This window comes from Rhinoderma darwinii, chromosome 1, assembly GCF_050947455.1.
Source record: "Rhinoderma darwinii isolate aRhiDar2 chromosome 1, aRhiDar2.hap1, whole genome shotgun sequence".
Classification (NCBI taxonomy): Eukaryota; Metazoa; Chordata; class Amphibia; order Anura; family Rhinodermatidae; genus Rhinoderma; species Rhinoderma darwinii.
In genome coordinates, this window is record NC_134687.1 from 266,487,755 (window position 1) to 266,515,165 (window position 27,411).

General features: G+C 42.2%; 1 protein-coding gene across 9 annotated transcripts in view; it reads right to left on the reverse strand.

The window, feature by feature from the left end:
- ADGRL3 (adhesion G protein-coupled receptor L3) overlaps positions 1–27,411 on the reverse strand; it is a 2,099,109-nt gene that overhangs the window by 1,564,658 nt on the left and 507,040 nt on the right. For all 9 annotated transcript variants that reach the window (XM_075863876.1, XM_075863871.1, XM_075863866.1 and 6 more), the window contains exon 6: positions 15,612–16,412. In XM_075863876.1, the coding sequence (XP_075719991.1) occupies positions 15,612–16,412 (801 nt within the window). The remainder of the gene's footprint in view (positions 1–15,611; positions 16,413–27,411) is intronic.

Here is a 27,411-nt window from a genome sequence, read left to right on the forward strand (position 1 = left end):
CACTGCAGGATTTTAATCCATTACGGCGTAATGTGTTACCAATGGTTTTCTTGGTGACTGTGGTCCCAGCTGCCTTGAGATCATTAACAAGTTCCCCCGTGTAGTTTTCGGCTGAGCTCTCACCTTCCTCAGGATCAAGGTTACCCCACGAGGTGAGATTTTGCATGGAGCCCCAGATCGATGTCGATTGACAGTCATTTTGTATGTCTTCCATTTTCTTACTATTGCATCAACAGTTGTCTCCTTCTCACCCAGCGTCTTACTTATGGTTTTGTAGCCCATTCCAGCCTTGTGCAGGTCTATGATCTTGTCCCTGACATTCTTAGAAAGCTCTTTGGTCTTGCCCATGTTGTAGAGGTTAGAGTCAGACTGATTAATTGAGTCTGTGGACAGGAGTCTTTTATACAGGTGACCATTTAAGACAGCTGTCTTTAATGCAGGCACCAAGTTGATTTGGAGCGTGTAACTGGTCTGGAGGAGGCTGAACTCTTAATGGTTGGTAGGGGATCAAATACTTATTTCTCTGTGCACAATGCAAATAAATATATATAATTTTGACTATGTGATCTTCTGTTTTTTTTTTAAATATAATCTATCTCTCACTGGTAAAATTAACCTAGCCTAAAAATTCTAGACTGTTCATGTCTTTGACAGTGGGCAAACTTACAAAATCAGCAAGGGATCAAATACTTATTTCCTTCACTGTATATACGGGGATGGCTGGTATATACAGGGATAATGGTGGTTATATACACTGATCATGACTAGACCAGCCATCATCCATGTTTATAACCCTCATCATCCCTGTATACAACCACTTCATCCCTGTATATAATCCCCATCATCCTTGTATAAACTAACTTGGCTGGTATATACAGGGATGATGGAGGTTATATACAGGGATGATGGAGGTTACATACAGGGATGATGCTTGTTATATACAGGGATGATGGGTAGTCCGGCCATCATCCCTGCATTAATCCCCAACATCCATGTATGTTACCCCAACATCCCTGTATATACCTACCAGCGATCATCCCTGTATATACCAGTCATCATCCCTGAATATACCAGCCATCATCCCTGTATATAAGCCTCATCATCCCTGTATATACCAGCCATCATCCCTGTATATAACCCCTATCATCCCTGTATATACCAGCCTGGTTAGTATATACTGGTAAGATGGGGGTTATAAACAGGGATAATGGCTGGTATATACAGGGATGATGGAGGTTATATATAGGGATGATGGCTGGTATATACAGGGATGATGTGGGTTAATACAGGGATGGTGGCTGGACTACCCATCATCCCTGTATATAACAACCATCATCCCTGTATATAACCTCCATCATCCCTGTATAAAACCTCCATAATCCCTGTATATACCAGCCGGGCTTATATGGGGGTTATATACAGGGATGATGACTGGTATATACAGGGATGATGTGGTTGTATACAGGGAGTATGGGGGTTATATACATGGATGATGGCTTGTCTAGCCATGATCACTGTACATAACCACCACCATCCCTGTATATACTAGCCATCATCCCCGAATATAACTCCCATCATCACTGTATATACCAGCCCTTATCTCTGTATATAACTCCCCTTATCCCTGTATATACTAGCCATCATTTCTGTTTATAACCCCCATCATCCCTGTATATACCAGCCTGTCTGGTATATACAGGGATGATTGGGTTTATATATACGGATGGAGGTTGTTATATACAAGGATGATGGGGGTTAATGCAGAGATGATGGATAGACTACCCAACATCCCTGTATATAACAACCATCATCCCCGTATATACCAGCCATCATCTCTGTATATAACCTCCATTATCACTGTATATATCAGCCATGTTGGTATATATCAGACATGTTGGTGTATACGTAGGATTTGTGGACCCACTGGGCCATACCGCCTTGGCGGTATAGCAGCTGGCCAACAGGGTGCAGGTCAAAGTCTATAGTTTGTATAGGGTACCTGTGGCAGCTCGGACAGTAGCAAGGCAGGCTCGGCTGGGACTAGGCAGTGGGTAGACGTCAGGCGTAGAGTAGCAGGACAGGCATAGAATACAGCTCAGCAAGGCACTTGACCAGGATAGCACGGGATACAGGATATGGGATACACTGGGAACTGGAAAACACTGGGAGACCATTTGGTTACACAAACTAGGATACAACAAACAGCGCTCAGGCACTACAGGAAGGGGCTGGGCCCTTCTTATAGTCCAGGGTGCTCATGGGCTAATTTATTAAAGTTCGGGGCACGAGCGTGCGCGCGCACTCTACGGGACCCGGCCGAGGTGAGTGGAAGTGAGCCATGGCTGCGGCCGACAGGAGGTGAGTGAACCTGATGGCCCGCAGCCATGGACATGACAGTATCCTTCCTCTTACACCCCCTCTTCTTGGGGCCAGAGCAGGAGAGAAACTTCTTCAGAAGGGTAGGAGCATTGAGGTTCTCCTCTGGCTCCCAGGACCTCTCTTCAGGACCAAACCCCCTCCAATCCACCAAATAAAAAGTCTTCCCTCTCACTCTCTTGATGTCCAAGCTCTCCTTAACCTCAAAGGTGTCTAAAGGGTCGCTGGAGGCAACCGCAGGGCTAGGAGTCTTGGTAAAGCGGTTCAGAACCACCGGTTTCAGGAGAGAGACATGGAAGGAGTTGGGGATCCTGAGGGAAGGAGGCAGCCGAAGCTTGTCGGCGAAAGGGTTGATCTGCTGCAGGATCCCAAAGGGTCCGAGGAACCTGGGAGCAAATTTGTATGATGGCACCCTCAGTCGAATATTCCTGGAGGACAGCCAGACCTTCGTGCCAGGAAGAAACTGTGGAGATTCTCTTCTCCTTGTATCCGCCTTCCGTTTCATGCGGTCGACCGCCAGCAGGATGGAGGATCAAGTCTGCTGCCAGACCTGCAGAAAGTCCCTAAAAGCAGTATCAGCAGCTGGTACCTCGGACCTATCAGGCATTGGGAGAGGAAGTTGTGGGTGTTGGCCATAGACGATAAAGAACGGTGTATTCCTTGTGGACTCGCTGATGTGGTTATTGTAGGAGAATTCAGCCCACGGGAGCAACTACACCCAATCATCATGCAGCTTGGAGATTAAGTCGTTCTCCAAGATCTGATTGATCTTCTCGACCTGACCATTGGACTGAGGATGGTAGACCGAGGAAAAGTCCAACTTTACACCTAGGAGTCCGCGGAGGACTCTCCAGGACTTCGAGGTGAACTGAACCCAATACACCATATGCTGCAGCAAGCCGTGCAGGCGGAAAATGTGTTGGATGAAAAGCTTGGCCAGTTGAGGAGCAGAAGGAAGACCGATCAGGGGAACGAAGTGGGCCATCTTCGAAAATCGATCCACCACCACTCAGACAGTACTGCATGCAGCAGAGAGAGGCAGGTTAGTGATAAAGTCCATAGTTATATGCTGCCAGGGAGCATCGGGCACAGGCAATGGCTGGAGCAGGCCAGCAGGCCTTGTCAGCTGCACACACTGAGCAAGTAGAAACAAAGTCCATAATGTATTTGGAGCGTGGGCCACCAGAAAAAACGGGCAATAAGTTCCCGGGTCTTATGGGTCCCCGCGTGACCTGCCAGTCTAGGGGAGTGTCCCTAGCGGAGGATTCTCCCTCTGTCAGCCAGGCGCACAAAAGCCCTCCCTGGAGGAATGTCCCCAATTTGCAGGGGATTGAGAGAGACAATGCAAGACAGATTAATAATGTTCTGTGGAATTTCCATGGTGTCTTCTGTCTCGAAATACCTGGACAAGGCATTGGTCCTCACATTCTTGTCAGCCGGGCGATAATGGAGCTCAAACTGAAACCTGTTAAAGAACAGTGACCACCTGACCTGACGAGGGTTCAGCCGTTGGGCCATCTGAAGATAGGTGAGGTTATTGTGGTCCGTAAAGATTAGGATGAGGTGAGCTGCGCCCACTAGTAGATGTCTCCACTTTTCCAGAGCCAATTTGATGGGCAGTAACTCCCGATCCCCAATCAAGTAGTTGCGTTTTGCGGAAGAGGAGAGCTTAGAGAAATATCCACATACCATTGACTTGCCCGTGGAACTTCTCTGGAACAAGAGTGTGCCACGACGGACAGAGGATGCATCCACCACCAACGAGAACTGTAGAGAAACATCTGGATGATGGAGGATAGAGGCTGACGTGAAGGCACTCTTTAGGCTACTGAATGCGGACTCTGCCTCAGGAGTCCACACCTTGGCATTCATACCCTTCTTAGTGACGTTAGAGGTAGGAGAAGTCAGTGAGGAGAAGTTTGGAATAAATTGTCTGTAGAAATTGGCGAATCCCAAAAAGCGCTGTATGACCCTCAAGCCTTGAGGGCGAGGCCATTCCAGGACAGACTTTACCTTTTCAGGATCCATCTTGAGACCTCTATTCGAGACAATGTAGCCCAGGAAGGGTAGAGCATCTTTTTCAAACACGCACTTCTCCAACTTGGCGTACAGACGATTCTCCCTTAACCGCAGCAAAACTTGACAGACATATCTCTGGTACGTCATGGAATCTGGAGAAAAAATCAAGATGTCATCAAGATAGACCACAACACATACATAGAGGAGGTCACGGAAAATGTCATTAACGAACTTCTGGAAGACCGCGGGAGCATTTCACAGGCCGTAGGGCATTACAAGATATTCATAGTGTCCATCACGGGTGTTAAATGCAGTCTTCCATTCATCACCCCAGCAAATCCGGATTAGATTGTAAGTCCCACGGAGGTCTAGTTTGGATCTTGTCACCACGTATACGATCGAACAATTCAGAGATCAGTGGCAACGAATACTTATTTTTCACCGTGATTTGGTTGAGACCCCGGTAGTCAATACAAGGACGCAGGGAGTCATCCTTTTTTTTTTACAAAGAAGAACCCGGCTCCTGCCGTGGAGGAAGTATTCCATATGATGCCCCTCGCCAAGTTCTCTTTAACATAGGCGGACATGGACAGAGTCTCTGGCAAGGGGAGAGGATATACCCTACCACGGGGAAGGGATGCACCAGGAATCAGCTCGATAGGACAGTCATACGCAGGTGTGGGGGTAGTGTTTTCGCCTCCCTTTTGCTGAAGACGTCTGAAAATGCAGCATAATGACCAGGCAGTCCTGCCAATGACCCAGGCAGAGGAGGCTGAGCCAAACTAATCTGCACCAGGCATCGGCTGTGACATTCAGGGCCCCACTGGAGAACCTCTCCAGAGTTCCAGTCCAGGACTGGGGCATGTAGTCGGAGCCAAGGCAGGCCCAGCAGCACAGGGTTAACGGCTTTGGATACGACATAGAACGATAGAATTTCAGAGTGGAGAGCCCCTACTTGGAGTCTCAGCGGCTTGGTCACAGCTATAACTGGGTCTGGCAGAGGTAGTCCATTTACTGATGCAACCATCAACGGTCTCTCCAGAGCGGTAGTGGGTAATTGAAGAAGGTCCACCAGGTCTCTACAAAATAAATTAGCAGCGGATCCAGAGTCCAGATACGCAGAGACCTGATGCGTTTTCTCAGCGGACACTATGGTCACGGGTATGGACAATTTAGACAGGAGTCCTTTGCCCAAGGTTGTCTTTCCTACCAACCCTAGGCTTTGGGGCTTTTGGGGACACAGACACACAAGATGGCCTCCGAGGCCGCAATAAAGACAAAGTACCGAAGTGCGTCTGCATTGTCTCTCCTGGGTAGATAGCTTAAATTGGTCCATCCACACAGAGTCCTTAGGAGGATCGGCCTCTGAGGACGGCAGGGGTTGCTGCCAGGTAGGGGCCGGACTAGGAAGAGCTCCCTCCCGATGAACCTCTTGGAGCCGTTCTCGGAGCCTTCTATCAATCCGGGCAGCCAGAAGGATGAGGTTATCTAGGGTAGATGGCAGGTCTCGAGCGGTAAGTTCGTCCTTAATTTCAGGAGACAGTCCATGCCAGAATGTAGCCACCAGGGCCTTATTGTTCCACAACAGTTCTCCTGCCAGGGTGTGGAAGTGAATGGCGTACTCGCCCACAGAGATGTCACCTTGGCGTAGGTTTAGCAAGGAAGCCGCTGCAGAGGAGACTCGTCCAGGCTCCTTAAACACCGTGCAAAATGTACCCCAGGAACCCCTGGAAGTCACGGGTCTCTAGTCCTTGTCTCTCCCACATAGGGTTCGTCCATGCAGGGGCCTTGCCAGTAAGAAGAGAGATAATGAAAGCGACCCTTGCACCATCAGACGAAAATGCCCTAGGATACAGGCTGAAGTGGATCTGGCACTGGTTCAAAAATCTACTACTATGTACCTGCGTCTCCATCTTAGCGGTCAGGAAGTGGCAAAGAAAAACGAGTATTAACACTGCCAGGAGGTGTAGTCTGAGGATCAGTACTGCCAGGAGGTGTAGTAGGAGGAACAACAGCTCGTGCTTCCTGCCGACGTGCGAGAATGTTCAAGGCCTGGAGGAGTTGATCCTGTCGAGACCGGAGGTCCAGCATATCCGTCCGCATCTCTTTGTGACGTCATCTTGGTCTTGGATCAACCAGCGGGGTCCATGGCCTGAGCGTAATGTCACGTAGGTTTCGTGGACACACTGGGCTGTACCGCCTTGGCGGTATGACAGCTGGCCAACAAGGGGCAGGTAAAAGTCTATAGTTCGTATAGGGTACCTGTGGCAGCTCGGACAATAGCAAGGCAGGCTCGGCTGGGACTAGGCAGCGGGTAGACGTCAGGCGTGGAGCAGCAGGACAGGCATGGAATACAGCACAGCACGACTACAGCACAGAACTTGACTAGGATAGCATGGGATACAGGATACACTGGGAACTGGAAAACACTGGGAGACCATTTGCTTAAACAAACTAGGATATGACAAACAACGCTCAGGCACTGCAGGAAAGGGCTGGGCCCCTCTTATAGTCCAGGGTGCTCATGGGCTAATTTTTTTACGGGACCAGGCCGAGGTGAGTGGAAGTGAGCGCTGGCGTCTCCTGAGAAGGAGACTGGGGCCAGTGCTCGCCGACCCATGGCTGCGGCCGTCAGGAGGTGAGTGAACCTGACGGCCCGCAGCCATGAACATGATATATACAGGGATGATGAGGGTTATATACAGGGATGATGACTGGTATATACAGAGATAATGTGGGTTATATACAGGGGTGATGGCTAGTATATACAGGGCTGATGACTGGTATATACAGAGATGATGGGGGTTATATATTCTTTCATTTACTTTCAAAGAGATCTGCAACTCTTTCTAATGCAAACTTCTCTGTTAGAGAAAGGATTTAACTTTATTAGGAATGGATAATATAGCAGCATATACAGCACTCTTGCTCATTCAGAATGATGACCACTATATTTAGAATGCACCTTTTCAGTTCTAAACATGCGTTGGGGGGGCCACTCAGATATGTTTCGCCCCTCTGTGTTCCAAACCCCTAGCTACGCCGTATAAGCCATTCATATATTTATATAAGTTAATCATGTCCCCCTTAGTCGTCTCTTTTCAAGGCTAAATAGGTTTAATTCTTATAATCTTTCCTCATACCTTAAAGGAATAGTGTCACCAAAATTTTTTTTTTCATGTCAGTTTTATGTTAGTGTTTTATTAAAAACGTTTTTATTTATTTGTGTGTTTGTGTGTTACTTTTTTCTATTTTTTCACTTTTTCTTCCCTATGGGGGCTGCCATTTTTTGTTCCATTTCTGTCTGTGTCGATTAACGACACATACAGACATGGAATACGGCAGCCACAGTCCCATAGGGACTGCGAACGGCTCCCGTCCCATTGACTTCCGTGTACGGCGTCTGTGTGGGAACTGCGCATGCGCCGCTCCCACACAGTCCAATTCGAAATTGGCGCCGTCCGGCGCCATTTTCCTGTGGACCGGAAGTCGCGGCCGGACAGTAATATTACTACTTCCGGTCGCGGCTTCCGGATTTGTGCACTTGGACCAGCGGCAGCAAACGGAGCGGACGGGCCGGAGGGAGCCGCGGCGGCAGGAGCAGGTAAGAGATTTCAATGTATGTTCGTGTTTGTGTGTGTTTACTACTGTATGTAAACCTACTACGCTGTGTGTTAGCTCAAAAAATGGCGACACACAGTGTAGGAGGTTACACCGTTCAAACCCCTCGTTTATCCCGGCACTAGCCAGGATAAAGGAGGGGGGGATGCTGAGAGCTCACTAGAGCGAGAGCTTTTAACCCAATGTTGCAATGCTGCAATTTTGGGAAATAGCTCCATCTAGTGACCAAAAATGGGTAGTATTATAAATTAGAAATAATTTATAATATTTCCTGACTCGTGAAAAAAATAAAAAAAATTTGAACAATGTTTAATCACCCACACACTAAATGTTTAATAAGAAAAAAAAAAACATGTTTATCTGGCAACAACATGCCTTTAAATTCTCCATGCCCCTTATTAGCTTCGTTGCTCTTCTTTGTATTTTTTCCAACTCCGGCGCAACCTTTCTATGAACCGGAGCCCAGAACTGAACTGCATATTCTAGATGAGTCCGCACTAATACTTTGTAAAGTTATAATATTATATACCTGTCCCGCGAGTCCATGCCTCTTTTAATACACGACAATATCTTGCTGGCCAAAGAAGCAGCTGATTGACATTGCATCCTGTTATTTAGTCTATGATCTACAAGTACACCCAGATCATTCTCAACAAGGGATTCTTGGCTTTTTTGCATTTATATACTTGAAGATTTTTTGGGGATTTGTTTTGGTATCCTTGGCCACCTGTCTTTCATTTTGTATTTTTGCTGATTTTATTACTTTGTTGCAGATTTTATTAAGCTCTTTGTAATTTACAAAGGCTACAGCTGTACCCTCAGATTTGTATTTTTCAAATGCCCTTTTTTTGCCATGTATTGCCCTTCTTACAGAAGGTGTAAGCCTTGTGGGGTTTAATTTTAGTCATTTATACTGGTTACCTAGAGTAATACATTTTACACTATAATTATACAAAGTAGATTTTAAGATTTCCCATTTATCATTTGTACCATTATTTGACATTAGTCCATCCCTCCCAGTCTATGTCCTGAATTGCAGCTCTCATCCTGGGGAAATTGGCCTTCACCTCTAGTAGGGTCTTCCACATACTGGCCCATAAAATTTTCCTGCAACAGGTTGAGGAAATTTCAGGTTGAGGTTTCTAGCAGAAGAAAGCCTTCTTTAATGTGAGAACTGTAAATCTGTGGAATAGCCTATCGCAGGAGCTGGTCACAGCAGGTACAGTAGATGGCTTTTAAAAAGGCTTAGATAATTTCCTAGAAGGAAAAAATATCAGCTCCAATATGAATGTGTAGCATTTTAGTTTCATCCCTTCCCCTTTTCCCATCCCTTGGTTGAACTTGATGGATATGTGTCTTTTTTCAACCGTACTATGTAACTATGTAACTAAGTAACCATGACGCCAATTAATATCTCGGTAATTAAAATCTCCCATTATAACTTCAGTACCCCCCAGTGAAGCCCACTTTATCTATTTATATAGATGATTTTCCATCTCCTCAGTTATATTGGGGGTCTATAGATTACACTAAAAAATATTTTTTTACTGTTTACCTCCCTTTGTAATTCCACCCACAAGGTTTCAACCTCCTCACAGTCTTCACCCTCTAATGTCTCTTTCACACTCACCTTCATATCACTTCTCGCATACAGACATACTCCACCGCCTTTCCTATTCGCCCTGTCTTTCCAAAACTGTGTAAAACCTTGTAGATTAACAACCCAGTCGTGTGAAGAGTCTAGCCATGTTTTACCAACGCCAACTATATCTATATGTTCCTCCAGAACCAAGCCCTCTAGCTCCCCCATTTGCTAGACTTCTGGCATTTGTGAACATACACATTAAGTTTCCTTCCAATTTTTCACATTCAATATCATGAAATGTGATTTTTTGAAATTTTGTGGACATATTTATCTTTAATTTTGCATTGTACATGGAGATCTCATTGTCCTGTTGCCTAATCCCTCCCCCAGTCCATTTCTCCACCCACCACAATAGTCTGACCCCGTCTAACTACTTCTTTATTTTCTACAGTGACCTCCCTCCTCTTCCTTTTAAATACTCCACAATCCCTGCTAGAATTCTCTCTCCTAGCACAGCGGACCCCCTTCCATTTAGGTGCAAAAACAGTTGGTACCCCAATGAAAAGTAAGCCCAGTGCTCTAGGAACCCAAATCCTTCTCCTCTACACCAAGACTTTAGCCATGCTTTTAACTCCCTGAGCTCTCGCTGTCTTTCCTGTGATGCGCATGGCACAGGCAGTATTCCAGAGGAAACTACCTTGAAGGTCCTTCACTTCAGCTTGTAGCCTAGTTCTTTAAAATTATTCTTCCATGTGTGAGGCACATGATTTAATGAATTTAGTACCTTTATGTGCCTCACAATAACCCCTTCCCACTGTAGCCACTTTTAAACTTCATGACAGAGCCCCATTTTTCAAATCTGACATGTGTCAATTTATGTGGTAATAAATTTAGAATGTTTTCACCTATGCAAGCAATTCTGAGATTGTTTTCTCATGACACGTTGGACTTTATGTTACTGGTAAAATTTGGTCAATACATTTAGTATTTAATTGTGAAAAACACCAAATTTAGCGAAAAATTGCAAAAATTTGCATATTTATAAATTTAAATGCATCTGCTTGTAAGACAGATCGTTATACTACACAAAATAGTTGCTAATTAACATTTTCCATATGTCTACTTTAGATTAACATCGATTTGAGAACATCCTTTTATTTTTATAGGACGTTGCCAGGCTTAGAACTTTAGCAGAAATTTAGCAGAAAGACTATTTTTACAGGGTCCAGTTCAGTTGTGAAGTGGCTTTGGGAGGCCCATACAATACAAACCCCCATAGATCACCCCATTTTAAAAACTGCACCCCCTCAAAGTATGTAAAACAGCCTTTAGAAAGTTTATTAGCCCTTTAGGTGATTCACAAGAATTAAAGCAAAGTAGAGGTGAAAGTTACACATTTCATTTTTTTTGCAAAAGTTCATTTTTAATCCATATTTTTCTGTGACACAGAAGGTTTTACCAGAAAAACGCAACTCAATATTTATTGCCCAGATTCTGCAGTTTTTAGAAATATCCCACATGTGACCCTAGTGTGCTAATGAACTGAAACACCGGCCTCAGAAGCAAAGGAGCAGCTAGTGGATTTTGGGGCCTCTTCTTTTCCTTAGATTATATTTTAGGCACCATGTCAGGTTTGAAGAGGTCTTGTGGTGCCAAAACAAAGGAACCACCCAAAAAAAGACCCCTTCAATGAAGTGCAAGACACTTCTTGGGACATAATTGGAGCCGTTTTTCATTGACTCCAATGAAAACCAGCTCGAAATTACGTCCGTAAAAGACGCCGCGAAAAACGCGTGCACTTTTCTCCTGAAAAACAGCTCCGTAATTTCAGACGTATTTGGCGTTGTCGTGTGAACATACCCTTGCAGTTTGGGGAATTTTGCTGGGAAAGTGTTGTCCTGGTATAATACTGCGCCCTCACTTCCAGCAGATATGTTTGGGCCCTCCCCTTCCTGGTTCCCTAATTTTAGGGCCTTGATAAATCGCCTCTTAAAAGAAATGTTCCCCTCGGGCCTGCACAACTGCATATTTTTTCTTCCCTGACTTATGGAAGCCTTAACTAATTTAATTTTTTAACAGTGGTATGAGGGCTATTTTTTTGCGGGACAAGCTGTAGTTTTTATTGGTAAGATTTTGGGGTACATGCAACTTTTTAAACACTTTTTATCTTATTTTGGTGACCAAAAAACAGCAATAGCATAGTTTTTCATTTTTTTTATACAGCGTTCAACACGCGTTATAAATTACATGTTAACTTTATTATGCGGGTCAGTACGATTCCGGGGATACCAAATTTATAGCACTATTTTATGTTTTAAAACTTTTTGCACAATAAAATAACTTTTGTAAAAAGAATGTATTTTTTCTGTTGCCATGTTTTCAGATCCATAACTTTTTAATTTTTTAGTTGACGGAGCTGTATGAGGGCTTGTTATTTGCGAGACGAGTTATAGTTTTTATAAGTACCATTTTTGGATACATGCAACCATTTGATCACTTTTTATTCCAATTTTTGGAAGGCAAAGTGACCAAAAAAAGAGCATAATATTTATAAATAAAACATAATTTTTTGGTATCGCCGCGATCGTAATGGTTGCAATACCAAAAATGTATGTGTTTTTTTTTTTCAATAATAAAGGACTTGATAAGGGAAGAAGGGTGATTGTGTTTTATTTTATTACTTTAAATATTTATTGTATTTTTGACAACTTTTTTTTTACTTTTTTTAGTCCCACTAGGGAACTTGAAGGTCCAAATTGTCTGATTTTTGTTCTAATACATTGCACTACCTATGTAGTGCAATGTATTAGAACTGTCAGTCGTTCACTGACAGCATGCTGATTGGGCTCCTAGTTAAGCGCTTTTAACATTCGAGGTATCAGCCGTGAATGCTGTGACGTCACCAGCACTCGACGGCTGAGCGGCATGAAAGAGTGGTGTCACCACTATACTCGCTCGGTCTCGCTATAATAAGAAGCTTGATTTTGGATATGGTAGGATTAGTTTATGTTGTATTGTGCTAATCGCTCCCTCATATTCCTGTCCCAATACCGACCAGATAATAGGGAAAGAAATATGAGGGAGAGATTAGCACAATACAACATAAACTAATCCTACCATATTCAAAATCAAGCTTCTTATTATAGCGAGACCGAGCGAGTATAGTGGTGACACCACTCTTTCATGCCGCTCAGCCGTCGAGTGCTGGTGACCTCACAGCATTCACGGCTGATACCTCGAATGTTAGACGCGTGATACAGCTCATGATCTCGGCCTCACTGGTTAAATGTGTGTGGACACGAACTGAGAGCCCTGATCTCTCTTAGTGCAGAGAAAGCTGTGATCCCGGTCTCACTGCTCGGCTGACAGGTCCTGGAGCAGAGACAACTGGGATAATACATAGAGTCCTCACACACACACAATTACGGACTGGGAGAGTTCCCTCCTCATGGTGCAGTCAAAACTGTGATATTCGGTCTCGCTACTAGGCTAATAGGTCCTGGAGCGGCGAGACAACATACAAGCTCTGACACACATAGCCACGGACTAGGAAACCTACCTTCTCCTGGTGCAGCACGTCACAGCTGCTTGTCTAATACAGACTGCAGCTACAATCCTATGGCTATGTGAACCTACAAACCAAGTTATAATCATAACAATAAGCGTTTTTTGGAGTACACCCTCCTTTTTCCCACTGATAATGATTTCCTCAATCAATGGGATTTGAAACATAAAAATATTTGTAATAAATGAAACAATATTCAAATAAAAAACTGAAATAAAATAAAAACAAAGAAACAAATAAACATAAGGGTTTGGTTGTGCATTAAATAAAACAAAGGGGACATTGCACAACAACTTCCTTTTCCAATAACAGTCGGTATCAATAAAAATAATTGAAAGCGACATTGATCTTTCTTGCTCCACTTTTCCTCTTCCCCACACCCACAATTTTTAGGAAATATAAATTAGATTCTAATTTATAACATTTCCATGTGCTGGCCACTAGAGGGAGCAGTTCCCAAAATTGCAGCATGGTCACTGTGGTAAAGCAACCTCATTGATTTATGCTGCAAATTTGGGGTGGACACACTCTCCTCTAGTGTCCTCACACAATCCCCCCCTCCATTCTTCTGGCTAGTGCCCGGAGAAGGAGGGGTTTGAATGTCTTCAAACCTCCTACACTGTGTGCCGCCATTTTCTGAGCGACTGCACAGTGGTAGGAGGTTCTACAGCTCAGCAGACATAGTCGCACATTATACACAAACATAAATGACCTGTTCTTCCTCCTGCCCCTGCCACCGCCTCCGCTGGTCTACCAAAGTTCTTGCCGCCTATGCTACTCTCCTTGCGCCTTCGTTGAACATATGACCGGAAGCCGCTGCCAAAAGTCGTAATCTTACCGTCCGGCAGCGGCTTCCGTTCCACATGAAAATGGCGCCGGATATCTCTGTACGAACGAGCTTCGTTCTAGTCTGTGTGGGAGCATGCGCAGTTCACACGCAGATGGCGCACGCTTCTTAGAATCTAACGGCTCCTGTTCGCATTCTCTATGGGGTTGTATGTGCCATATAGCATCTCTGTATGTGTCGTTAATCGACACATACAGAGATGAAAAAAAAATGGCAGCCCTCATAGAGAAGTAAAAGTAAGAATACATTAAAAAGTAGAAAGTGACAACACAAGTAAATAAAATTTTGTTTACATTATATTAAAAGCAATATAATATATATAAAAAAAAACTCATGACACCTTCCCTTTAAAGCTTACCTTCAGTTATAAAACAACTTTTTATAAATGTATAGTGCAGGTAAATCTAAAATACTTGTTAATATATTTTGTTAAAGAATTATGCTTCCTTCGCTTCTCAGCCTGCTTTTTCCCCTTCTCTTCACTCAGCCTCTTCTATCTTAGAATCCATCTTCAGTTTCACACACAGAAGTCTATGAAGAGCGGAGGAGGAGGAGTATAACAGTATAACGCCCCCATATTGCCCTCCACACAGTATAATGCCCCATAATTCCTCCCACACACAGTATAATGCCCCATAGTGACTTGTATACGTTATAATGCCCCATAGCTGTTACACACACAGTATAATGCCCCTTATGCCCAAACACAGTATAATGCCCCCACAGTGGCCCCCACACAGTATAATGCATAGTGTCCCCACAGAGTATAATGCCCCTATAGTGGTTCCCACACAATAAAATGCCCCATAGTGCTTTCCACACAGTATAATCCCCCAATAGCTGCCCCACAGCCAGTATAGTAACCCCTACAATCTATAATGACCCCTTAGTGGCCCCCACTCAGTATAATGCCCATTAGCAGCCCCCACTCAGTAAAATGCCCGCATATATTATCATACCCCCATAGCTGCCCACACCCAGGATAATGCTCCTATAGCTGCCCCCACACAGTATAATGCCCCTATAGCTTTCCCCACACAGGAAAATACCCCTATAGTGCCTCCCCACACAGTACAGTATAATGCCCCTATAGTTGCCCCCACACAAAATAATGCCACCATAGCTGCCCCACGCAGTTTAATGCCCCTATAGTTTCTCCATGCAGTATAATTCTCCGTAGCCACCCCCAAACAATATAATGCCCTTATAGCTGCCCACACACAGTATAATGTCCCCATAGCTGTCCCATACATTTTAATGACCCTATAGATGCTCCAACACAGAAAAATACCCTCATAGCTGCTACCACACAGTATAATGCCCCTATAGCTGCCCCCACACATGCACCTATAGATGCCCCCACACAGTATGATGCCCCTATAGCTGCCTTCCACACCCAGTAAAAGCCTGGAAGTGCCACTCTGCAGAGAAATACTGTGAAAGAGCTGCAGCAGCGGCAACCTCCTTCATTCTCAGGATGACATTGATAGCATACCCTAGGAATACGCTGGTAGATTTCTATTAAAACATACATTTCTGAAAAAATGTTGCATCAAGCTAATATAACTAACTAGTAATATTATTTATGGCAGACATACCTGACTTGCTGTCCAAGATTCCAAAATCCAGGGAATACTTCACCACATGATAGTTGTTCCAAACATAAAGTAAATTGTCCCGAGGATTGTAATCCACAGCAGCAATGTATTGATATGAGTTTGGGAATGTTATATCAACATAATCATCGTTATTCTGGTCAGTATTATATATGTAATCAATTTTATTCCCAGTTGCTTCATTATCATCATCTTCATAAACAGATTTTACCACATACAATATCCCACAAATCATGAAGGCATTTGATGCAGATCGTTTATCATATGCTGTTTCCCAAGTACCTTCAATCCGCAGTGTATAAGGGTTAAGTTGACTAATCACTATTCTTCCATTATTTTGTTCTGTTGCATAAATGACCCACAGTCCATTTTCATCAACTGCAAGATCAATATCTGATTTACCACCCCATCTATAAGGAGAGGTGTCATGATAATTGGCACTTGCAATAATAGCCTCTCCACTTTTAATTCTCGTCCTAAGGTCAAACTTGACAATATTCCGGGTACGTTCCTTATTGAAAAAGAGTGCTCCATCATAAACAACAAAGCCTGTACCATCTACTCTATGAGGAAGCTTGTAAGTTGTAGTTGGACGTCCAGCAATGAAGTCATCTTTGGAAGAGTACTCTGTTAAGGTGTCCGTTCTATATGGAGTCCAGGGCATATAATATATTTTATCAGATGCCTGCAAAGGATCTTTACACCAAGCTCCTGATTGGTGATCAGATTCAAATAAGTGTTCACTCTGGTAAACTCCCTTTAGCATTCCAGGACAAAGAAACACTATAAAAAAAAAATATTATTAGTATTATAAAATTATTATTAGCAGTCAGTAAGGCTGTGGTTAATGCAGTAATGTGTATGTATGTATATATATATATATATATATATATATATATATAATTTGTAAATGAAAATAGTTTTATATAATAATAGAAACAAAGTAAAGAGAATGAAAAAGTATCCATTGCTACAGTTCATTTAAGATGCATATTTACTTTACATTACAGGTACAGCAACCCTTTTTGCCAAAATTTGCAATCCTTTGTCTGGGAATTGGAAGTGCCAATAAGGCTGGGACTACACAGTGAGGCATAATCCACACGAGCGTGTTCGGTCCGTGAGATACGGTCCGTATGTCAGCCGCATTTCCGGGACTGAACACACTGCAGGGAGCTGGGCTCCTAGCATCAAAGTTATCTATGACGCTAGGTGTCGCTGCCGCGCTGCGCTAAATCTGTCCCGTACTGTAATCATGTTTTCAGTAAGGGACAGTAGTTCCGCGGAGAGGCAGGGACACCTAGCGTCATAGATAACGATGATGCTAGGAGCCCAGCTCCCTGCAGTGCGTTCGGTCCGGGAAATGCGGCCGACATACGGACCGTATATCACGGATCGAACATGCTCGTGTGAATTAGGCCTGACAGTAAATTGAGTTAAACTGCTGTAAATTGCCAATTTACAGTCAAAGGACCAACAAAATAGTAACCCCAAAATACAATGACAGCCACATATCAAAACAAAATTATCCTGTACCTGGGTAAAAGAATGAAACCACTGCCACTGTGATTAGTGCAGTTGCACTCTAAATGTCACTCAGCGGTGCAAGTGATACACAACCTCCTCTCCTAACCACCATTCTGAAGTCCAGGCCACCAGATGATGCTGTATGTGGCAGGAGTATTCTCATGTGTGACACTTCTGGCACACATAACATGGGGGTACTATCCATCCTCTAATATATATGCGGCCTGGCAGACTCATGCCGACGGGCTGGTATCAGGGGGAAGGTGAGTGGAACAGATGATATTTTTTTCTGCACAGTCATTTTTGTTTTCCAGAAAATAAGTAGGACTAGAGTTGACTGGCCACAGCTCATCTCCCCCACTCTATTAAAATAACATTAGGATTTCATAGCTAATATATGTCTGACATTTATCTAATGTCCGTCTTTAGGCCAAGTTCGTACAGTGCAGTTAGTTTTTGGTGCCGTAATTGATGCCTCTTTTCCATCCAAAAGGATACGTAGATACATAGAAGAGGATAGGTATACATTTTTGTTATATGCTTCATCACTTTTAGAATCCACTGCCGTTGTTTTGACGGAATCAGTACTGCAGTCGACTGTGTTATTGATTCCGTCAAAACAACGGAACCCTGTCACCACGGTGATAAACGGAAACCATTAGCATTGTTTACGTCACCATTTACATTAATAGTGATGCAAACTGAAGCTATGGGCCATTTGCCTTTCCGTTAAGGGGTTAACCGGACGGAAACCTCAGACATAACCCCTCAATGGAAAGTGTCCTGCCCATGGCCGCGGGCCGTCAGGTTCACTCACCTCCTGACGCCTGCAGCCATGGATTTGTGAGTGCTGGTCCTTATCTCCTCCTCCACTTCTCCCGGCTGGGTCCCGTTGCTCTTAAAGGGCCAGCGCGTGCACCTGAATTCAAGTGCAGAATTGGCCCATGAGCACCCTGGAATATAGGAGGGACCCAGCCCCTTCCTGCCTTGCCTGAGCCTTGCTGTCGTCATCCTAGTATGTCTATGCAAATGGTCTCCTAAGTGTTTTCCAGTTCCCAGTGTTCCCCGTTCCTGACAACTGTAACCTGTATCCCGTGCTATCCTGGTAAAGTGCCATGTTGTGCTGAAGTAGTGCTGTGCTGTGTACCACACCTGTCCTGTGCTATGCCACGCCTGGCGCCTGCCTGCTGCCTAATCCCAGCCGAGCCTGTCTTGCTACTGTCTGAGCTGCCACAGGTACACTATACGAACTACAGACTGTGACCTGTGTCCTGTTGGGCAGTTGCCATACCATCAAGGCGGTACGGCCCAGTGGGTCCACATACCCAATGTGACAGAAAGTCAACGCTGATGTAAACAGGCCCTTACTCTTTTCTCTCTTAAAGAGGCTCTGTGACCACATTATAAGTGCCCTATCTCCTACATAAGGAGATTGGTGCTATAATGTAGGTGACAGTAATGCTTTTTATTTAAAAAAACGATCTGTTTTCACCACTTTATTAGCAATTTTAGATTTATGCTAATGAGTTGCTTAATGCCCAAGTGGGCGTGTTTTTACTTTAGACCAAGTGGGCGTTGTACAGAGGAGTGTATGACGCTGACTAATCAGCGTCATGCACTCCTCTCCATTCATTTAGTCAGCGCATAGGGATCCTTTTACATCACTATGTGCTGTCTTAAACTAACACATTAACAATACTGAAGTGTTTAGACCTTGAATGGACATTCCACGGGATGTTTATTCACAATCTCTGCATTTCGTTACTGTTTCTATGGTAGTTACAGCAGAGCAAGCGTAATCTCGTTGTAACCTGTCATCTACAGCGTAATCTCACGAAATTAAACTTTTCATTTACTTTCACTGTGAGATAAGGCAGTTTGTTCAGGATTTCCTTATCAGTTGAAGATACTCTTCTTTTTAACTTCAACACCGCTTTTAGTTCATTTAGCCAAGATTTTTTTTATTTTTTCCAGACCTGTTACAACAGAACTTCTCTCAATCAAGACTTAGAGGGTATTCTATACTAGTCTTTTATCTGATTGTTTTATCAGTTTAAATCAATTTACGTTAGAGCTAAAAAAAAAAACATTTATCCCCTAGGTATTATCGCTTCAAACTGCATGGTTAAAGGTACATGGTCAGGATCGCCCCAAGGGCCATAATCTATCTTATTAATCAAAGGGCTCATTGCTTCATTACAAATGTGAAAATCGACGTATTCGGGACATGTATTCACCGCCCCTAGAGAAACGAGAATAAATTAGTGTTTCACTAGTTTTGAACTAGTTTCTGAACGTGCAATATAGAAAAATATACCTCCTCTCAGAGTCCTCAATTTTGAAAATTAAGAATACCACAAATTATAGTTGTTACACTCTCCTTTGTCAAATGTGTTTCTTGTAGACAAATGACCTCTGGTGAATATGAATCACATAAGTTAAGTACCGCTTACTTTGGTGTCCTATGCAGATTAGGTTAGGTTGTGCCCCATTATAATAAAGCACCAAACAAAAGTAGTGCTACATGCTTTTCCACTGTAGAAAGGCGCCCAGAGCAATAGAGGACCAGGGAGTGGTAAGTTAACTGCAGTAATCCTCTTCTACCAATGAGTGCTTGCATCACTGATAGAAGCAGTCACTACAAAATTGTGCTGATAGTTGTCATGGCATTCTGGGGTCCTATTAAAGGCCCTTAGGTCTGGCATGCTTGTACTCCTATTAAGCTCGGCCGGAGGCAAGCGATTAAACGATCAAGCGATTAAACGATTGCTAGTAAGAGTCACCTAGCAGGACTAATAAAAAAAATAAACTTTTCCCCCAAAGCAATGTAAAAAAAAAAAAAAAAGATAACATAACTGGTATTGCTGCATCCGTAAAAGTTTAAACCATTAAAATATAACATTATTTAACCCGCATGGTAAACGCCATAAAAAAATTATTAATAAGATGCCAGCATCTCTGTTTTTTAGTCATCTCATGTCCCACAAAAATTGAAATAAAAAGCGATAAAGTCTCATGTACGCCAAATAGTACCAATAGAAACTACAGTTCGCCCCGCAAAATAAATAAGCACTCAAATTTCTCAATAGATGTAAAAATAATAAAGTTACGGCTCTCAGAATATGGTGGCACAAAGCTAATTTTATTTTTAACAATTCGTTCTTTCCTTGTAAAAGTAGTAAAATATAAAAAAATTGAAATTTGTTATCGCCGTAATCTTATTGACCCGCAGAATAAAGTTAACATGTCGTTTTTACCGCATGGTGGACACCGTAAAAACGAAACAAAAAAAACAATGCAGGAATCAAATTTTTTTTCTATTCCACGCCACAAATAATTTTTTTCTAGTTTCTCAGTACATTATATGGTACAATAAATGATGCCGTGAAAAACTACAACTCGTCCCCCAAAAACAAGCCCTTAAACGTCTGCATCGACAGAAAAATAAAAAAAAGTTATGTGTTTTGGAAGGTGGAAAGAAAAAAGTGAAAATAAAAACTGAAAAAATGGCTGCGGAGGGAAGAAATTAAAGTGTTTAACCCCTTTAGGACTGAGCCTGTTTTGGCCTTCTGGACGCAGCCGATTTTTTCAAATCTGACGTGTGTCACTTTATGTGGTAATAACTTGGGAATGCTTTTACCTATCCAAGCGATTGTGAGACTGTTTTCTCATGACATACTGTACTTTATGTTAGTGGAAAAATGTGATCAATAAGTTCAGTATTTGTTTGTGAAAAACACCAAAATTTACAAAAATTTGAATTTTTCTAAATTTACATTTATCTGCTTGTAAAACAGATAGCAATACCACACAAAATAGTTACTAATTAACATTTCCCATATGTCTTCTTTATGTTTGCATCGTTTTTTGAACATCCTTAGACCTTTTAGCAGCAATTTCTCACATTTTCAAGAAAATTTTCAAAACCTATTTTTATAGGTACCAGTTCAATTCTGAAGTGGCTTTGAGAGCCTTATATATTAGAAACCACCATAAGTCACCGAATTTTAAAAACTGCACCCCTCAAAGTTTTGAAAACAGCATTTAGAAAGTTTCTTAACCCTTTAGGTGTTTCACAGGAATTAAAGCAATGTAAAAGGTAAATAAATAATTTTTTTTTTTGTCAGAAAATCTATTTTTATCAATTTTTTTCTGTAACACAAAAGGTTTTAACAGAGAAACGCAACTCAATACTTATTGCCCAGGTTCTGCAGTTTTTATAATTATCCCACATGTGGCCCTAGCGTGCTAATGGACTGAAGCACTGGCCTCAGAAGCAAAGGAGCACCTAGAGGATTTTGGGGCCTCCTTTTTATTAGAATAAATTTTAGGCACCATATCAGGTTTGACGAGGTCTTGTGGGGCCAAAGTAGTGTAAACACCCCCAAAAAAAACACCATTTGGAAAGCTAGACCCCTCATAGAATTTATCAAGGGGTATAGAGCATTTTAACCCCACAGGTTTTTTTGCTGAATTTAGTGAAATTCGTCCGTAAAAATTAAAATCAAAATTTGTTCCAATAAAACTTTTTTACAATGAATAAAGAAAAAAAGCAGGGCTAAGAAGGGGAGGAGCGCTATTTGGCTTTTAGAGCTCAAGTTTGCTGGATTGGTTTTCGGGCTGTCATGTCGCATTTGCAAAGCCCCTGCGGGACCAAATCAGTGGACATCCCCCAGAAGTTACCCATCTGGGAAACTACAGCCCTAAAAAGAATTTATCTAGGGGTATAGTGAGCATTTTGATCCCACAGGTTTTTTACTGAATTTAGTGTAATTAGGCCGTGACAACTTCTATTGTTTTTTATTCTTTTTTTTTTACGGCGTTCATAGTGCGCTATAAATTACATATTTAATTTATTCTGTGGGTCGATGCGATTACGGCGATACCATATGTATATAGGTTTATTATGTTTTACGGTGTTTGCACGATAAAAAAAATATTTTGTTTTTGTGTCGCCATATTCTAAGAGCTTTTTTATTTTTCCATCAAGAAAGGTGTGTGAGGGCTTGTTTTTTGCGGAACAAACTGTAGTTTTTATTGGTATCATTTTTGAGTACATGCGACTTTTTGATCCCTATTTATTATATTTTTTTTGTGCTGAAGTGACTAAAAATAGCGAATCTGGTATAGTTTTTTTATTATTTTTTTTATGTCGGTCACCGTGCGGGATAAATTACATTCTATTTTTATAGATCAGGCCATTACAGATGCGGAGATACCAATTATGCATAATTAATTTATTTTTTCATTTTTTTCTAATAATAAAGGACTTTATAAAGGGAAAAAGGGAAATGTTTAATTTTATTACATTAATATTTTACTTTTGTACATTTTTTTGGAACTTTTTTTGACTTTTTTTTTTTTTTGTCACACTAGGGACTTGAAGATCCAATTGTTGGATCGTTGTTATAATACCCTGCAATACTTATGTATTGCAGGGTATTATACCTGTCAGTTTCACACTGACCCGAGGCATATTAGGTCCTGCCTCTAGCAGGACCTAATCGCCTTCCGTAGGTGGCAGACCGGAAGCAATCGCGTAGCGGGGTGCCCATATTGTTGTAACAACTTTACATGTATTTCTGTGTGTGTGAATCTGTGAGAGATAACTTAATTGAGTGCTTGCAAAAATAAGATAGCAAAAACTGACACAATTTAAAAACCTTTTTAACTTTTTTTTGCAGCTTCCTTCCAGCTGAGCAGCTGACTAGGGGGAGGGTTTAATTGGTCTCAGGTGATATAAATTAGCCTGCAGAACTCAGTTTGAGCTGGCTCTGTCCTGAGTTTGGTGGATTAAGTGGTTTGTGATATAAGTGGAGTTATAAATCCGGAGTTAAAGCCCCAGTAAGTACTCTTCTTTTCTTTTACTTTAACAATTGTTCATTGTTTTTTTGTAACTGGGATAATGGACAGCAAGATTGGAGGTTTTCTTCCGTGCACAGTCTGCCATATGTATGAACGACTGGAGCTGACGTTCCAGGGTTAATACCTCTGTGGCACATGTGAGCATGTTGTTCACCTGGAAGCTCGCATTAGAGATCTGGAGGAGAAGAATGCAACACTGAGGACGATAGACAATCTTGAGCGGAGCTTGCTGCTCACGGCGCATGAAGTTAGTGGGGTAGATCTGGAGGGTGAAGACATGGGTCAGCAGGATCAGGCAAGTAGCTGGGTTAAAGTAGTTAGGGGCAGTAGAAAGGGGTCCAAGAAAATGAAGGCCAATCCTGTTTCTGATATTCCAAGCAAAAATTCCAAGTTGGGTGATGATGCGAGGATGTCGGTCTCAGAAATGGCAACCCTAGGGGAAACTGATCAACCTAACAGCCGGGAGAACAGCCCAGCTAGTAGTCGGCGGGATGGTAATGCAGGTAAGTCAAGACAATTGATAGTTGTAGGGGATTCTATAACCAGGAAGACGGATAGAATAAAACGTCGCCAAGAACGCCTCAACCAAATGGTTTGCTGTCTCCCTGGTGCCAGGGTTCCGCATGTGCTGGAACGAGTGGACAAATTGCTGGGAGGGGCTGGTGATGATCCAGCTGTTGTGGTCCATGTGGATACCAACGACAGAATAAATGGTAGGTGGAGGAGCCTTAAGAATAATTTTAAAGAACTAGGCCATAAGCTGAAGGGAAGGACCTCCAAAGTAGTATTCTCAGGAATACTGCCTGTGCCATGCGCATCACAGGAAAGACAGCAGGAGCTCAGGGAGTTAAATGCATGGCTTAAGTCTTGGTGTAGAGGAGAAGGCTTTGGGTTCCTGGAGCACTGGGCTGACTTTTCATTGGGATACAAACTGTATTCTGCAGATGATTTGCACCTAAATGGAAGGGGGTCCACTGTGCTGGGGGAGAGAATTCTAGCTGGGGTGGTGGAGTATTTAAACTAGGCCTGAGGAGGGAAGTCAATGTAGAAAATAAAGGGGTAGTTAGGTTAGAGAGGGGTCAGACTATATTGGTGGTGGGAGAAACAGACTGTGGGGAGAGGACTAGGCAACAAGATAAGGAGGTCGTTACAAAACAGAAGTGAAAATGAAAATAAAAATGCCCAAATAATGTAAAATAATAACTTTTAAGATAATGAAAGTGAAACATTTAAAGGCAAGTTAAAGTGTATGTTCACAAATGCCAGAAGTCTAGCAAGCAAAATGGGGGAGCTGGAGGCCCTGGTACTGGAAGAAAATCGATATAGTTCGTGTTGCTGAAACATGGCTGGACTCTTCACATGACTGGGCTGTAAATCTACAGGGTTTTACACTGTTTCGGAAAGACAGGGCAAATAGGAAAGGTAGTGGTGTATGTCTGTATGTGAGAAGCGATATCAAGGTAAGTGTGAAAGAGACATTAGAGGGTGAAGATTGTGAGGAGGTTGAAACCTTGTGGGCGGAATTACAAAGGGAGGTAAACACTGAAAAAATAACTTTTGGTGTAATCTATAGACCCACCAATATAACTGAGGAGATGGAAGTTCAGATATATAAACAGATGGAGCAGGCTGCACAGGCGGGTACAGTAGTGATAATGGGAGATTTTAATTACCGGGATATTAATTGGTGTCATGGTTTGGCTTCAACTGCAAAGGGGAAATATTTCCTCAACCTGTTGCAGGAAAATTTTATGGGCCAGTTTGTGGAAGAGCCGACTAGAGGTGAAGCTCTGTTGGGACTGGTCATTTCTAATAATGCAGAGCTTGTTGGGAACGTCAATGTTCGTGAAAACCTCGGTAACTGTGATCATAAAATAGTTAGATTTTACATATACTGTAAAAAACAAACACAGGCTGGGAGGGCAAAACCACTTAATTTTAAGAAGGTCAATTTCCCCAGGATGAGGGCTGCAATTCAGGATATAGGCTGGGAAGAACTAATGTCAAATAATGGTACAAATGATAAATGGGAGATTTTTCAAATCTACTTTGGGTAAATATAGTGCAAAATGTATTCCTATAGGTAACAAGTATAAACGACTAAAATGAAACCCCACATGGCTTACACCTTCTGTAAAAAGGGCAATACTTGACAAAAAAAGGGCAGTTGAAAAATACAAATCTGAGGGTACAGCTGTAGCCTTTGTAAATTATAAAGAGCTTAATAAAATCTGTAAAAAGGTAATAAAATCAGCAAAAATACAAAATGAAAGGCAGGTGGCCAAGGATAGTAAAACAAATCCTAAAAAATTCTTCAAGTATATAAATGCAAAAAAGCCAAGGTCTGAACATGTAGGACCCCTAGATAGTGCTAATGGGGAGTTGGTCACAGGGGATCAAGTGAAGGCAGAGTTACTAAACGGGTTCTTCAGCTCTGTATATACAACAGAAGAAAAAGCAGCTGATGTAGCTGGTGCCAGTGCTGTTAATATATGAGTTGATGTACTGAATTAGATGAATGTAGATATGGTGCAAGGTAAATAAAATAAAATAAATGTACAAAAGGCCCCGGGACCAGATGGGTTACACCCTAGAGTTCTAAAGGAGCTTAGTTCAGTTATTTCTGTCCCCCTCTTCATAATATTTAGAGATTCTCTAGTGACTGGTACAGTGCCAAGGGACTGGCGCAGGGCAAATGTGGTGGCTATTTTCAAAAAGGGTTCTAGGTCTACTCCGGGTAATTATAGACCAGTAATCTTAACATCCATTGTGGGGAAAATGTTTGAGGGGCTATTGAGGGACTATATACAGAATTATGTGACAATAAATAGTATTATAAGTGACAGCCAGCACGGTTTTACTAAGGACGGAAGCTGTCAAACTAACCTGATCTGTTTTTATGAAGAGGTGAGCAGAAGCCTAGACAGAGGGGCCGCTGTGGATATAGTGTTTTTGGACTTTGCAAAAGCATTTGACACTGTCCCTCATAGACGTCTAATGGGTAAATTGAGGACTATAGGTTTAGAAAGTATAGTTTGTAATTGGATTGAGAATTGGCTCAAGTACCATATCCAGAGAGTTGTGGTAAATGATTCCTACTCTGAATGGTCCCCGGTTATATGTGGTGTAACCCAGGGTTCAGTGCTGGGACCACTGTTATTCAACTTATTTATTAATGATATAAAAGGATGGAATAAATAGCACTATTTCTATTTTTGCAGATTACACCAAGATATGTAGTAATATTCAGTCTATGGAAGATGTTCGTGAATTGCAAGCGGATTTAAACAAACTGAGTGTTTGGGCGTCCACTTGGCAAATTAAGTTTAATGTAGATAAATGTAAAGTTATGCACCAAGGTATGAACAACCTGCATGCATCATATGTCCTAAGAGGAGCTACACTGGAGGAGTCACTTGTTGAGAAGGATCTGGGTGTACTTGTAAATCATAAACTAAATAACAGCATGCAATATAAATCAGCTGCTTCAAGGGGGAGCAAGATATTGTTGTGTATTAAAAGAGGCATGGACTCGCGGGACAGGGATGTAATATGTCCACTTTACAAAGCATTAGTGAGGCCTCATCTAGAATATGCAGTTCAGTTCTGGGCTCCAGTTCATAGAAAGGATGCATTGGAGTTAGAAAAAAAATACAAAGAAGAGCAACAAAACTAATAAGGGGCATGGAGAATCTAAGTTATGAGTAAAGATTAAAAGAAGTAAACCTATTTAGCCTTGAAAAAAGACGACTAAGGGGGGACATGCTTAACCTATCTAAATATATTAATCGCACATACAAAAAATATGGTGAAATCCTGTTCCATGTAAAACCCCCTCAAAAAACAAGGGGGCACTCCCTCCGTCTGGAAAAAAAAAGGTTTAACCTGCAGAGGCGACAAGCCTTCTTTACTGTGAGAACGGTGAATTTATGGAATAGTCTACAGCAGGAGCTGGTCAAAGCATGGACAGTAGATAGCTTTAAAAAAGGCTTAGATCATTTCCTAGAACAAAAAAATATTAGCTCTTATGTGTAGAAATGTTTTACTTCCCCTTTCCCATCCCTTGGTTGAACTTGCTGGACATGTGTCTTTTTTCAACCGTACAAACTATGTATACTACCGTTCAAAAGTTTAGGGTCACTTAGAAATTTCCTTATTTTTGAATGAAAAGCACAGTTTTTTTCAATGAAGAGAACATTAAATTAATCAGAAATACACTCTATACATTGTTAATGTGCTAAATGACTATTCTAGCTGCAAACGTCTGTTTTTTAATGCAATATCTACATAGGTGTATAGATGCCTATTTCCAGCAACCATCACTCCAGTGTTCTAATGGTACATTGTGTTTGCTAACTGTGTTAGAAGGCTAATGGATGATTAGAAAACA